Here is a 15,891-nt window from a genome sequence, read left to right on the forward strand (position 1 = left end):
TGATGGCGGTGACTTACATTGAGATTTATGTCAGGCACAGAGGGACCCCCGAACCTTGCAACCCCCTCTCAAATCAGCAGAATACATTACGTCAAAGAGCGTGCACATCCATCATGTTGCAGCGCTCGAACATCTCATTGAAGTGATGCGGTTTTATAGGGAATGATCTCTTACGGTCAAGATGTCAACAAGGCTACACAGGGTCACTTGATGAGGTAACCGTGTTTATGGCTGTGCTTGTGTATCATGAAATGTATCTTTTGAAGCCAGACGTTTTAGCGCCAGAGAAGAACCTCTCATGCATGAGAGATGAGAAGTTCTCTGCAAACTCCTCGTTCGTCACTCGATGTCTTGCTCCACGTTCGACTTTTCTCAAGATAACTCAATTTTCCTGCAATCAACATCCATCAATATGGCAGAAAGTGTTATTGATCCTTGATTTAAGTTCACTATGGTCAAAGGATAAAATCCATTCAGGGTCATTTGTAGTAATGAATGTGATTAGTAATTTTTAGGACATCTCTTATTTATCTATGTCATGATCCGATGTCTTATTCTGGTTTTGGTTCCGTCTTTGTATCGTATTCTGTTGGTGTTTGACTTCCTTAGTTCCTGGTGGCACTTACTGTTTGTTCTGTTGCTATAGTCACGCATTAGTGTCACCTGCCTCTTGTTTTGACTCAAACCTGTTTTTTATCACTGATTACTTCCTTATTTAAGCCTGCCTTTTCCCTTCGTGCGTCCTTGGTCTTTTGTTTGCGGTAAGCAACCATCACGTTTGTTCTTTGTTCCAGTCCGTGTGCCAAGAGTTACCTTAGCTTCCCGTGCGCTCGGCACGTTGCCCTTTTTTTGCTTTTTGACTCGGTGCTAGTGTTAGTAATAGCTTCCCGTGCGTTCGGCACATGTTTTCTTTTGTTGATTTTGTGTCTGTTTTGTACCAGTGTCACTATTTTTTATATTAAATCAAGCCCTTACCTGCAAGTCCTGTCCGACTGGTCCTTAGCATCTTGGGGTTGAACAAAACGCGCATCACTATGCACTTCCCACGTGACAATGTAGTTCTATCCATCCATCCATTTTCTACCGCTTATTCACCTTTGGGGTGGCGGGGAGCGCTGGCGCCTATCTCAGCTATTTGGAATGTTTTACGTCAAACTGTGTTCTCTTTATGTGGCGCATAAACATATATGGTCCACTATGTTTAAAATGAACCAACAAGCCTCACGACAGTATAGAAGAAAGTAAATAACAGAAACAAACTGATAATCACACTAAAACGATGTATTGTGAAATATAATATGTATAATAATATAGGCTGACCATATTCTGAAATCCCAAAAAGAGGACAGGAAATGTAGCATGAAATTGTTGCAATGTTTACTCTGATAACACAAAGTATGCAGACTGTTTCTTTCTTTAAAAAGTAATAAAGAATCAAAATTAATGTTGTTATGAATTATTGACCTATTCAAGGCTCTAATTACGTCACATTTAATATTCCACTTTTAGATATTCTTTGACAAAAATGTTGCATATTTTGTGTTTGTCATATAAAAAAACTAAAATGTTTTTTTTAAAAGGCCTAAAATGAACAAACAAAAAACATACACAACAATAAAACTTATAATTGACGGCTGGATCTGAAGATGATCTCAAGATTATTATGTTAAAATTAAACAGTAGAAAAAATGCATAATGTATTTTTCAACACTTTAATCAGTAGAACCCTTTTGGATCCCCAATCATTTTAATGTGATTTGTTTTTGTTTTTTTAGTGTCATTGCTCAAAAAATAATAATGTATTAAAATCAATGTGGTTATGAGTAGAGATGTCCGATAATGGCTTTTTTGCCGATATTCCGTTATTGTCGGACTCTTAATTACCGATTCCGATATCAACCGATACCGAAATATACAGTCGTGGAATTAACACATTATTATGCCTAATGTTGTTGTGATGCCCCGCTGGATGCATTAAACAATGTAACAAGGTTTTCCAAAATAAATCAACTTAAGTTATTGGAAAAAAAGGGACAACATGGCACTGCCATATTTATTATTTGAGTCACAAAGTGCATTATTTTTAAGTTTGGGTTCAGTTTGGGGGGGATAGGGGGTAGCGAGGGGTGTATATTGCTGCGTCCCGGAAGAGTTAGTGCTGCAAGGAGTTCTGGGTATTTGTTCTGTTGTGTTTATGTGTTTGTCATTCTTGTTTGGTGTGGGTTCACAGTGTGGCACATATTTGTAACAGTGTTAAAGTGGTTTATACGGCCACCCTCAGTGTGACCTGTATGGCTGTTGACCAAGTATGCATGGTATTCACTTGTGTATGTGAAAAGCCGTAGATATGTGACTGGGCCGGCACGTAAAGGCAGTGCCTTTAAGGTTTATTAGCGCTCTGTGCTTCTCCCTACGTCCGTGTACACAGCGGCGTTTTAAAAAGTCATACATTTTACTTTTTGAAACCGATACCGATAATTTCCGATATTACATTTTAAAGCATTTATCGGACGATAACATCCGCAGTCGGATATTATCGAACATCTCTAATTATGAGTTATTGACCTTTTTAAGGCTCCAATTATTATATAATCTCAAACATTACACTTAAAATGTTATTGGGTGAAAATATTGCATATTTTGTATTTTTTACCATTAAAAAATGGGTTGTCTTTGACAAAAAGAGCATACAACTTAAATCTTTAAAAACGTTGTATTGACAGATGGACCTAATGTTGATCTAGAGCGGTGGTCGACAACCCGCGGCTGTAGAGCCGCATGCGGCTCTTTAGCGCCGCCCTAGTGGCTCTCTGCAGATTTTTAAAAAATGAATGAAAAATGGAAAAAGATGAAGGGAGAAAATATAGTTTTTGTTTTAATATAGTTTCTGTGGGAGGACAAACATGACACAGACCTCCCTAATTGTTATAAAGCACACTGTTTGTATTAAACATGCTTCACTGATTCAAGTATTTGGCAAGCACCGTTTTGTCCTACTAGTTTTGGCGGTCTTTGAACTCACCGTGGTTTGTTTACATGTATTACTTTCTCCGACTTTCTAGGATGTGTTTTATGCCACTTCTTTTTATGTCTCATTTTGTCAACCAAACTAAACGTTGTGCGTGAATGCACAAAGGTGAGTTTTGTTGATGTTATTGACTTGTGTGGAGTGCTAATCGGGCATATTTGGTCCCTGCATGACTGCAAGCTAAACGATACTAACATGCTATTTAGGCTAGCTATATGTACATATTGCATCTTTATGCTTCATTTAGTTTCCTTTAAAAGCCTACTGAAATGAGATTTTCTTATTTAAACGGGGATAGCAGGTCCATTCTATGTGTCATATTTGATCATTTTGCGATATTGCCATATTCTTGCTGAAAGGATTTACAGTTGTGATCAAAATTATTCAACCCCCACACAATTTTGGTGTTTTAGTAAGTTGGACATTTATTCCGTATTTTGTTTATAGTCATATCAAATAAAGATGCATTAAATAGACAAATGCAACTTGAATTACAAAAAATATACTTCACATTATATTTTGTAACATACCAAACAGTGTCATTTCTCTTAATATCTCATTGACAAAATTATTCAACCCTTTGAAGATCATAACTCTTAAGAACAGAATTTGAATAAGGTCTTTTCAATCAGGTGTTGAAAACACCTGTAGATGTGATTAGAACCATAACGAGCCACAATTAAACTGATTGAAAAAGACTGTGACGCTCAGCTTCTTGTAGAAGGTCAATGGTGTTTTTGCAACATGGTGAAGTCCAGGGAGTGGTCAAAGAACTCAAGAGAGGAGGTAATTTCTCTTCATAAGAAAGGATATGGATACAAGAAAATAGCAAAGACATTACACATTCCAAGAGACACAGTTGGGAGCATAATTCGCAAGTTTAAAGCTAAAAGCACAGTGGAAACACTACCTGGGCGTGGTAGAAAGAGGATGCTGTGTGCGTACAGTGGTGAAAAGCCCCCGGGTCACAGCTGAGGAACTACAACAGGACATAGCAGAGGGGGAACGCAGGTTTCGTCCCAGACAATAAGGCGCGCACTACAAGATGAAGGCCTCCATGCCAGAACTCCCAGGCGCACCCCACTTCTGACTACCAGGCACAAGAAAAATAGACTCCAGTATGCCAAAAATCCTCTGGACAAACCCCAAAGGTTTTGGGAAACTGTTCTATGGAGTGATGAGACAAAACTGGAACTCTTTGGGCCTATGAATCAACGTTATGTCTGGAGGAGAAAAAATGAACCTTACAAAGAGAAGAACACCTTGCCTACTGTTAAGCATGGTGGGGGGTCAATCATGCTCAGGGGCTGTTTCTCTGCCTCAGGTACCGGGAATCTCCAGCACGTTCAAGGCATTATGAATTCTATTTCCTAGCAGGATATATTAGCTGCAAATGTCATGAAGTCAGTGACGAAGCTGAGGCTTGGGAGACGTTGGACCTTCCAACAGGACAACGATCCCAAGCATAGCTCCAAATCAACATCAGAGTGGTTGCAGAAGAAGGGCTGGAAGACTCTGGAGTGGCCTTCACAGTCGCCAGACCTAAATCCTATAGAAAAGCTGTGGTGGGACTTGAAGAAGGCAGTTGCAGCACGCAAGCCCAAGAATATGAATGAACTGGAGGCCTTTGCTCAAGAGGAATGGGCTAAAATACCTGTAGATGGTTCCAAGAAGCTTGTGTCCGGTTATGTATCACGTTTGAAGGATGGAATTACTGCCAAAGGGTGTTCTACTAAGTACTAAAGATGCATGTAACTAGGGGGTTGAATCATTTTGTCAATGAGATATTACAATTTAAGTTGCATTTGTCTATTTGACACATCTTTATTTGATATGACTATAAACAAAATACGGAATAAATGTTCAACTTGCTAAAACACCAAAATTGTATGGGGGTTGAATAATTTTGATCACAACTGTAGTAGAGAACATCGACGATAAAGTTCGCAACTTTTGGTTGCTAATAAAAAAGCCCTGCCTTTACCGGAAGTAGCAGACGATGATGTCACAAGGGTGAGGGCTCCTCACATCCTCACATTCTTTCTAATGGGAGCCTCCAGCATGCAGCAAGAGCTATTCGGACCGAGAAAATGACAATTTCCCCATTAATTTGAGCAAGGATAAAAGATTTGTGGATGATGATATTGATAGCGAAGGACTAGAAAAAAAAAAAAAAAAAAAAAGGCGATTGCATTGGGACGGATTCAGATCTTTCCCTTATCTTTCTATTGTGTTGCTAGTGTTTTAGTGAGATTAAATAGTACCTGATAGTCGGAGGGGTGTGTCCCCGAGTGTCTTGACACCAGTCTCTGAGGGAATTAGTTACGGCAGCAGCAGCACGACAGAAGTTCCGTTGATCTCCGGTAAGAGGCGACTTTTTACCACAATTTTCTCACCGAAATCTGCCGGTTGACAAGTAGTCGGGATCCATGTTCGCTTGACCGCTCTGATCCATAGTAAAGCTTCACCTCCGAGAATTTTAAACAAGGAAACACTGTGTGTTTGTGTGGCTAAAGGCTAAAAGCTTCCCACCTCCATCTTTCTACTTTGACTTCTCCATTATTAATTGAATAAATTGCAAAAGATTCAGCAACACAGATGTCCAGAATGCTGTTTAGTTGCGTGATGAAAATAGACGACTTTTAGCCGCAAATGGTGCTGCGTTAATATGTCCCCTCCCCTCATTCCGCGACATTTATCAACAAGAAACTCTGCGGAAAGTTTAAAATTGTAATTTAGTAAACTAAAAAGGCCGTATTGGCATGTGTTGCAATGTTAATATTTCATCATTGATATATAAACTATCAGACTGCGTGGTCGCTAGTAGTGGGTTTCAGTAGGCCTTTAAGTCTTCTTAATTCAATTTATAGCTCATGACACACTATCTGTATGTAATATGGCTTTTAAATTTGTTTTGCGGCTCCAGACTGATATGTTTTTTGTATTTTTGGTCCAATATGGCCCTTTCAACATTTTGGGGTGCCGACCCCTGATCTAGAGATTTAAACCTTGAATAATAATACAAATAATAATACAGATTTTTTTTTTTTTTACCAAATCCCTTTGGTAAAAAATAATGTACATTTTTTATACATATATTGTATTGTTTTTTAAAATAAAAATAAAATATCAAAATGGCCCCGGCTTGTATTGATTTTTCAGTGTGCGGCCCTCAGTGGGAAAAAGTTTGGACACCCCTTCTTTAGGGGCCCCGGACTTTTCAGCATCGCGATGGTAAGGAAGGCAGTTTAATTAATGACTTTTTAGAGCAGGGGTCACCAACCTTTTTGAAACCAAGAGCTACTTTTTGGTTATTGATTAATGCGAAGGGCTACCAGTTTGATACACACTTAAAAAAATAGCCAAAAATAGCCAATTTGCTCAATTTACCTTATATATATATATATATATATATATATATATATATATATATATATATATATATATATATATATATCTATATACATATATATATATATATATATATTATGTACGACGGAATGACATACAGAAATACCCATTTTATATATATATATATATATATACATATATATATATATATATATATATAAAATGGGTATTTCTGTATGTCATTCCGTCGTACATTTTTTTGTCCTTTTACGGAAGGTTTTTGTAGAGAATAAACACTTAATTGAATGGTTTAAAAGAGGAGAAAACAGGGAAAAAAATGAAAATTAAATTTTGAAACATAGTTTATTATCAATTTCGACTCTTTAAAATTCAAAATTCAACCGAAAAAAAGTAGAGAAAAACTAGCTTATTCGAATCTTTTTGAAAAAATGTAAAAAATAATTTTTTGGAACATCATTAGTAATTTTTTCTGATTAATATTAATTTTAGAATTTTGATGACATGTTTTAAATAGGTTAAAATCCAATCTGCATTTTGTTAAAATATATAACAAATTGGACCAAGCTATAGTTCTAATAAAGACAAACCATTATTTCTTCTAGATTTTCCAGAACAAAAGTTTTAAAAGAAATTCTAAAGACTTTGAAATAAGATTCAAATTTGATTCTAAAGATTTTCTAGATTTGCCAGAATAACTTTTTTTGAATTTTAATCATAATAAATTTGAAGAAATATTCCACAAATATTCTTCGTCGAAAAAACCGAAGCTAAACTGAAGAATTAAATTAAAATGTATTTATTATTCTTTACAATAACAAAAAATAAATTTACTTGAACATTGATTTAAATTGTCAGGAAAGAAGAGGAAGAAATTTAAAAGGTAAAAAGGTAATATGTGTTTAAAAATCCTAAAATCATTTTTAAGGTTGTATTTTTTCTCTAAAATTGTCTTTCTGAAAGTTATAAGAAACAAAGTAATAAAATACATGAATTTATTTAAACAAGTGAAGACCAAGTCTTTAAAATATTTTCTTGGATTTTCTAATTCTATTTGAGTTTTGTCCCTCTTAGAAAATAAAAATGTCGAGCAAAGCGAGACCAGCTTGCTAGTAAATAAATACAATTAAAAAAAATAGAGGCAGCTCACTGGTAAGTGCTGCTATTTGAGCTATTTTTAGAACAGGCCAGCGGGCTACTCATCTGGTCCTTACGGGCTACCTGGTGCCCGCGGGCACCGCGTTGGTGACCCCTGTTGTAGAGTTTGCGTCGGCCGCGCACAGCAGCAGCAGCAGCGGACTGAGCGGAGAGTGGGAATTCGTGTAAATTCCACACCAGGACCGTGACGGAGGTTGCGCGCGCAGGGAGGCGGAGAGAGAGTGAGGGAGGCGGGCGATGTTCTCTGCTGCTGCTCGCTGAGCTCCATCGTCCACTCGTCGTTCACTCGGGAGGATTTCTTCAACAAAGCTTTACGAGCTTCTGGAACTAACGGTTTTTTTTTTCATATTTTCATTTTTTCACCTTTTTTTCTTTGGATTATATCTCACCCTCTACACGGCAACTTGTACCGCGGTCCGATGCTGAACACCGCCGGGATGCCACAGATGGACCTGTTACTTTGACACAATTCCCCCTGCTATCTTTCTTTTATTTATTTTTGGGGGGGATTTTAATTTTTTTATTTTCTATGGCTAGGATGTTCCCCAAAACCAGGACGCATGTTGTACTGCTTCGGTTCCTGCTCACACAAGGGGTCCTGGTGGCTGCGTTGACCCAGACTGGTGGGTTCCTGAGCGGGCTTCACTCAGTCCAGTCTGCGGTCCACCTGGTTCTGTCACCTGTGCTGAGTGAATGTACCTCCAGAATTGTTCTAGACATTATTTTGTAGTGCGTAAAAATGATAGAATTGTATACAAATCTCATTTTGATCAAATCACGAGCTTTAACTTCATTTTCGTGCGTGGATCTTCACCCGGTTGTGTTGTGTCCTCCCTCCCCGGTGCAGACGAGTGCGGCGCGGCCATCGAGTTCCGCACCGCGGACTACCTGACCTCCCCGGGCTACCCCGGCGCCTATCCGCCCTCGCAGCACTGCGTGTGGGTCATCACGGCGCCCGAACCGGGCCAGAAGATTCTCATCAACTTCAACCCGCATTTCGACCTGGAGGACCGAGACTGCAAGTAAATAAGAGTTCACTCACACACGCACACACACACACACACACACGCACACACACACACGGGGGAAAGCCTGCATTGATGCAGCGGGGTAGGCTGCCCCCTGTTGTTCAATAGGCGTCACGACAAGCTGTCATTGAGGTGCATTGAGGCACTTAAAGCAGTGGTTCTCAACCTTTTTTCAGTGTGAACATTTTTTTTTTAATTCAAGTACCCCCTAATCAGAGCAAAGCCTTTTTGGTTGAAAAAAAAAAAGAGATAAAGAAGTCAAATACGGCACTATGTCATCAGTTTCTGATGTAATAAATAGTATAACGGTGCAAAATATTGCTCATTTGTAGTGTTTTTTTCTTTTTCTGTTTGGAAAAAAATATATAAAAATAACTAAAAACTTGTTGAAGAATAAACAAGTGATTCAATGATTAAAAAAAATATTTCTACACATCAATCAATCAATCAATGTTTATTTATATAGCCCCAAATCACAAATGTCTCAAAGGACTGCACAAATCATTACGACTACAACATCCTCGGAAGAACCCACAAAAGGGCAAGGAAAACTCACACCCAGTGGGCAGAGAGAATTCAAATCCAGTGGGACGCCAGTGACAATGCTGACTATGAGAAACCTTGGAGAGGACCTCAGATGTGGGCAACCCCCCCCCCTCTAGGGGACCGAAAGCAATGGATGTCGAGCGGGTCTAACATGATACTGTGAAAGTTCAATCCATAGTGGCTCCAAGACAGCAGCGAGAGTCCCGTCCACAGGAAACCATCTCAAGTGGATCAGCAGCGTAGAGATGTCCCCAACCGATACAGGCGAGCGGTCCATCCTGGGTCCCGACGAGCGGTCCATAGAAGTAATAGAAGTAATCATCAACTTAAAGTGCCCTCTTTGGGGATTGAACTAGAGATCCATCTGGATTCATGAACTTCATTCTGTTGCGATCCGCTGCTCAGATCCACACTATTTATTTTTCTATTTTGTATATTTCTCCGACTCCTTATTTCCCGTTTGCTTTGTCACCATGGTCACTCATCAGTTCACCTGCTGCTCACGCCCCGCACACCTGCTACAGAAAATCACCGTCACTTTATAATCAATCAATCAATCAATGTTTACTTATATAGCCCTAAATCACTAGTGTCTCAAAGGGCTGCACAAACCACTACGACATCCTCGGTAGGCCCACATAAGGGCAAGGAAAACTCACACCCAGTGGGACATCGGTGACAATAATGACTCAGTGGGACATCGGTAACAATAATGACTAAGCCGTCCTCTTTTGTCTGTTCAGCCTGGGTTCATAATTTGCTTTCACGCAACAAGTTACGCCTGCACTCTGTCATCGTATGTATATTCTCGCTAGCTTTTCACGCTCAGCCATTTGTTTATTCCAGCTCTCATGCTCTATGTTTTGTTTTACTCTTTAATGTGTCTATGTGCCAGTTTAGTTCTCATTTTTGTATATCCTAGCTTTTATGCTAGCGTCCTTTGTTTGTTTTATTCTACTAGCTCCAGCATTTTTGTTATATAGCTCTTTTTGTTATTTAAATAAATTGTGTATATTTTACCTTTGCTGTGTTCACCTGACGCATCCTCGAGGGAATCGAACCCGGCATCACAATGCCGAACCGGCGTAACTCATTCTAAACATTTCTTCACAAAAAGAGAAATCTTTAACATCAATATTAATGGAACATGTCCACAAAAAATTTAGCTCTCAACACTGAATATTGCATTGTTGTTGTTTTTTCACAGATTATGAACTTACATTCATATTTTGTTGAAGTCCATCCATCCATCCATTTTCTACCGCTTATTCCCTTTCGGGGTCGCGGGGGGCGCTGGCGCCTATCTCAGCTACAATCGGGCGGAAGGCGGGGTACACCCTGGACAAGTCGCCACCTCATCGCAGGGCCAACACAGATAGACAACATTCACACTCACATTCACACACTAGGGCCAATTTAGTGTTATTCAATAAATATATTTATAAAGGATTTTTAAATGTTTGCTATTTTTAGAATAGGGGCGGTATAGCTCGGTTGGTAGAGGGTTGCAGGTTTGATCCCCGCTTCTGCCATCCTAGTCACTGCCGTTGTGTCCTCGGGCAAGACACTTTACCCACCTGCTCCCAGTGCCACCCACACTGGTTTAAATGTAACTTACAGTAGATATTGGGTTTCACTATGTAAAGCGCTTTGAGTCACTAGAGAAAAGCGCTATATAAATATAATTCACTTCACTTCACTTAGAATATTTAAAAAAAAATCTCACGTACCCCTTGGCATACCTTCAAGTACCCCCGAGGGTACGCGTACCCCCATTTGAGAACCACTGACTTAAAGCATATTTTGATTGATTGATTGATTGAAACTTGTATTAGTAGATTGCACAGTACAGTACATATTCCGTACAATTGACCACTAAATGGTAACACCTGAATAAGTTTTTCAACTTGTTTAAGGGTCCACGTTAATCAATTTATGGTAATGCGAGGGCTATGACTCATTCTTCATCTAAACGGGACGAAAACTTTTATCAGTCGGCACCAGCAGACATTGAACAGTATCTGATGTCTTATTATGATTGTTGGCTGTCATAAAGTCTGCAGTAAGTAATAACCAGTAATGTTGATTGATTGATTGAAACTTTTATTAGTAGATTGCACAGTACAGTACATATTCCGTACAATTGACCACTAAATGGTAACACCTGAATACATTTTTCAACTTGTTTAAAGGCCTACTGAAGCCCACTACTACCGACCACGCAGTCTGATAGTTTATATATCAATGATGAAATATTAACATTGCAACCAACACATGCCAATACAGCCTTTTTAGTTTACTAAATTACAATTTTAAATTTCCAGCGGAGTTTCTTTTTGAAAACGTCGCGGAATGATGACGCGTATGATGAAGTGACGTTATTGGTTGGAGGGGACATATTAGCCCAGCACCACTTACGGCTAAAAGTCGTCTCTTTTCATCGCATAATTAAACAGTAATTTATTCATCTGTGTTGCTGAATCTTTTGCAATTTGTTCAATTAATAATGGAGACTATAAAGAACAATTCTGTTTGGTGGAAAGCGGTGGATTGCAGCTGCCTTTAGCACCGAGACACAGCCGGTGTTTCTTTGTTTGTTGTGAAGCTTTAACACAGAGCAGTCAAGCGAACATGTTTTCTCTATGTTAACCAGCATGTTTTTGGATGGGAAAATTGTGATATATATCTTACCGGGGACATCAGTAGATTATGCGTCCTCCTGCAGTAGTTGTCAAAAAAGGCAGCTGTGAGCTTGGCTCCTCGGCTTCTCTCTGAGACACCGGCGTGTTCACCACAGCCATCCGACTTTGAGATATGTCTTTACAATCTCACTAAAACACTATTAAAACAAAAAGCAGATAAGGGATCTTCCAGAATTATCCTAGTAAATGTGTCTAATTACATCTGAAACGCTCACACTGCCCTGCAAGCCAGCGCTTTTTATTTATTAATTTTTTTTCTAGTCCTTCACTATCAAAATCCTCATCCAAGAATCTTTCATCCTCGCTCAAATTAATGGGGAAATATTCACTTTCTCGGTCCGAATTGCTCTTACTGCTGGTGGCTCACATTATAAACAATGTGAGGATGTGAGGAGCCCTCACACCGGTGATGTCACGCGCACATACTTCCGGTAAAGGTAAGGCTTTTTTATTAGCGACAAAAAGTTGCGAACTTTATCGTCAATGTTCTCTACTAAATCCTTTCAGTAAAAATATGGCAATATCGCGAAATGATCCAGTATGACGCATAGAATGTACCTGCTATCCCCGTTTCAATAGGAAAATCTCATTTCAGTAGGCCTTTAAGTCGGGGTCCACGTTAATCAATTCATGGTAATGCAAGGACTATGACTCATTCTTCATCTAAACGGGACAAAAACTTTTGTCAGTCGGCACCAGCAGACATTGAACAGTAAGTGATGTCTTATTATGATTGTTGGCTGTCATAAAGTCTGCAGTGAGTAATAATCAGTAATGTTAATTGATTGATTGAAACTTTTATTAGTAGATTACACAGTACAGTACATATTCCGTACAATTGACCACTAAATGGTAACACCGAATAAGTTTTTCAACTTGTTTAAGGGTCCACGTTAATCAATTTAGGGTAATGCGAGGACTATGACTCATTCTTCATCTAAACGGGACAAAAACTTTTATCAGTCGGCACCAGCAGACATTGTACAGTAAGTGATGTCTTATTTTGATTGTTGGCTGTCATAAAGTCTGCAGTGAGTAATAATCAGTAATGTTGGTTGACTAATTGAAACTTTTATTAGTAGATTGCACAGTACAGTACATATTCCGTACAATTGACCACTAAATGGTAACACCCGAATAAGTTTTTCAACTTGTTTAAGGGTCCACGTTAATCAATTTAGGGTAATGCGAGGACTATGACTCATTCTTCATCTAAACGGGACAAAAACTTTTATCAGTCGGCACCAGCAGACATTGTACGGTAAGTGATGTCTTATTTTGATTGTTGGCTGTCATAAAGTCTGCAATGAGTAATAATCAGTAATGTTGGTTGATTAATTGAAACTTTTATTAGTAGATTGCACAGTACAGTACATATTCCGTACAATTGACCACTAAATGGTAACACCCGAATAAGTTTTTCAACTTGTTTAAGGGTCCACGTTGATCGATTAATGGTAATGCGAGGAGTATGACTCATTCTTCATCTAAATCGGACGAAAACTTTTATCAGTCGGCACCAGCAGACATTGTACAGTAAGTGATGTCTTATTATGATTGTTGGCTGTCATAAAGTCTGCAGTGAGTAATAATCAGTAATGTTAATTGATTGATTGAAACTTTTATTAGTAGATTACACAGTACAGTACATATTCCGTACAATTGACCACTAAATGGTAACACCCGAATAAGTTTTTCAACTTGTTTAAGGGTCCACGTTAATCAATTTAGGGTAATGCAAGGACTATGACTCATTCTTCATCTAAACGGGACAAAAACTTTTATCAGTCGGCACCAGCAGACATTGTACAGTAAGTGATGTCTTATTTTGATTGTTGGCTGTCATAAAGTCTGCAGTGAGTAATAATCAGTAATGTTGGTTGATTAATTGAAACTTTTATTAGTAGATTGCACAGTACAGTACATATTCCGTACAATTGACCACTAAATGGTAACATCCGAATAAGTTTTTCAACTTGTTTAAGGGTCCACGTTGATCGATTAATGGTAATGCGAGGAGTATGACTCATTCTTCATCTAAATCGGACGAAAACTTTTATCAGTCGGCACCAGCAGACATTGGACAGTAAGTGATGTCTTATTATGATTGCTGGCTCTCATGAAGTCTGCAGTGAGTAATAATCCGTAATGTTGATCGATTGATTGAAACTTTTATTAGTAGATTTCACAGTACAGTACATATTCCGTACAATTGACCACTAAATGGTAACACCCGAGTAAGTTTTTCAACTTGTTTAAGTCGGGGTCCACGTTCATCAATTCATCCGCCTAAGAAAATAATGTTGACTTTGTTCTGAGCTTCCGGCTTGGTAAAATCTTTGTTTAGGAATTTACAGTAAAGAGAGCACAAATCTCAAAACCAGTGATGTTGGCGCGTTGTGTCATTCGTAAATAAAAACAGAATACAATGATTTGCAAATCCTTTGCAATTTATATTCAATTTGATTAGACTGCAAATACAAAATATTTAATGTTCGAACTGAGAAACTGATTATTTTTTTGCAAATAATCATTAATTTAGAATTTAATGGCAAGAACACATTGCAAAAAAGTTGGCACAGGGGCATTTTTACCACTGTGTTACATGGCCTTTCCTTTTAACAACAGTCAGTAAATGTTTGAGAACTGAGGAGACCAATTTTTGGAGCTTTACAGGTGGAATTATTTCCCATTCTTGCTTGATGTACAGCTCAAGTTGTTCAATAGTCCGAGCCTCCATTGTGGTATTTTAGGCTACATATTGCGCCACACATTTTCAACGGGAGACAGAACTGGACCACAGGCAGGCCAGTCTACTATCCGCACTATTTTATTTACAATGAAGCCACGATGTTGTAACACGTGGCTTGGCATTGTCTTGCTGATATAAGCAGGGGCGTCCATGTTAACGTTGCTTGGGTGGCAACATATGTTGCTCCAAACCCTGTATGTACCTTTCAGCATTAATGGTGCCTTCTCAGATCTGTAAGTTACCAATGCCTTGGGCACTAATGCACCCCTATAACATCACAGATGCTGGCTTTTGAACGTTGCGCCTATAACAAACCGGATGATTCTTTTCCTCTTTGTTCCAGAGGACAGAACGTCCAAAGTTTTCAAAATCAATTTCAAATGTTGACTCGTCAGACGTCACACAGAACGCTTTTCCACTTTGCATCAATCCATCTTAGATGAGCTCGGGCCCAGCGAAGCCGGCGGCGTTTCCGGGTGTTGTTGATAAATGGCTTTCGCTTCGCATAGTAGAGTTGTAACTTGCACTTACACATGTAGCGACAAAATGTAGTTACTGACAGTGGTTTTCTGAAGGGTGCCTGAGCCCATGTGGTGATATCCTTTACACACTGATGTCGCTTTTTGATGCAGTACCGCCTGAGGGAACCAAGGTCATGGGCATTCAATGCTACGTGCAGTGATTTCTCCGGATTCTCTGAACTTTTTGATATTACGGACCTTAGATGGTGAAATCCATAAATTCCTTGCAATAGCTTGTTGAGAAATGTTGTTCTTAAACTGTTTGACAATTTGCTGATGCATTTTTTTGACAAAGTGGCGACCCACGCCCCATTCTTGTTTGTGAATGACTGATTATTTCATGGAAGTTGCTTTTATACCCAATCATGGCAACCCCAATTAGCCTGTTCACCTGTGGAATGTTCCAAATAAGTGTTTGATGAGCATTCCTCGACTTTCTAAGTCTTTTTTTGCCACCTGTGGCAGCTTTTTGGAAACATGTTGCAAGCATCAAATTCCAAATGAGCTAATATTTGCAAAAAATACCTAAGTTTTCCAGTTCGAACGTTAAGTATCTTGTCTTTGCAGTCTATTCAATTGAATATAAGTTAAAAAGGATTATACAGTATTCTGTTTTTATTCACCATTTACACAACGTGCCAACTTAACTGGTTTTGGGGTTTGTACTTAAATAGTCAGCTGGGAGTGCAGTAGTAGAGAGTTTTATAAGATTCTTAGCTGATGGTGTAGTTGACTGACATGGACTGTCATAAGTACACCATCGTATGTGCTCAAGAGCTGTGTGGCA

The 15,891-nt window shown here is 38.8% G+C and overlaps 1 protein-coding gene across 2 annotated transcripts in view; it reads left to right on the plus strand.

Annotated features, from left to right (window-relative positions):
• The first annotated feature begins 7,803 nt into the window (after positions 1 to 7,803).
• Positions 7,804 to 15,891, plus strand: part of LOC133568697 (neuropilin-1a-like) — a 184,109-nt gene continuing 176,021 nt past the window's right edge. For both annotated transcript variants that reach the window (XM_061920789.1, XM_061920790.1), the window contains exons 1-2: positions 7,804 to 8,178; positions 8,403 to 8,577. In XM_061920789.1, coding sequence (XP_061776773.1) covers positions 8,085 to 8,178; positions 8,403 to 8,577 — 269 coding nt within the window. In that variant the 5' untranslated portion in view covers positions 7,804 to 8,084. The remainder of the gene's footprint in view (positions 8,179 to 8,402; positions 8,578 to 15,891) is intronic.

Source organism: Nerophis ophidion, linkage group LG14, assembly GCF_033978795.1.
Source record: "Nerophis ophidion isolate RoL-2023_Sa linkage group LG14, RoL_Noph_v1.0, whole genome shotgun sequence".
Lineage (NCBI taxonomy): Eukaryota > Metazoa > Chordata > Actinopteri > Syngnathiformes > Syngnathidae > Nerophis > Nerophis ophidion.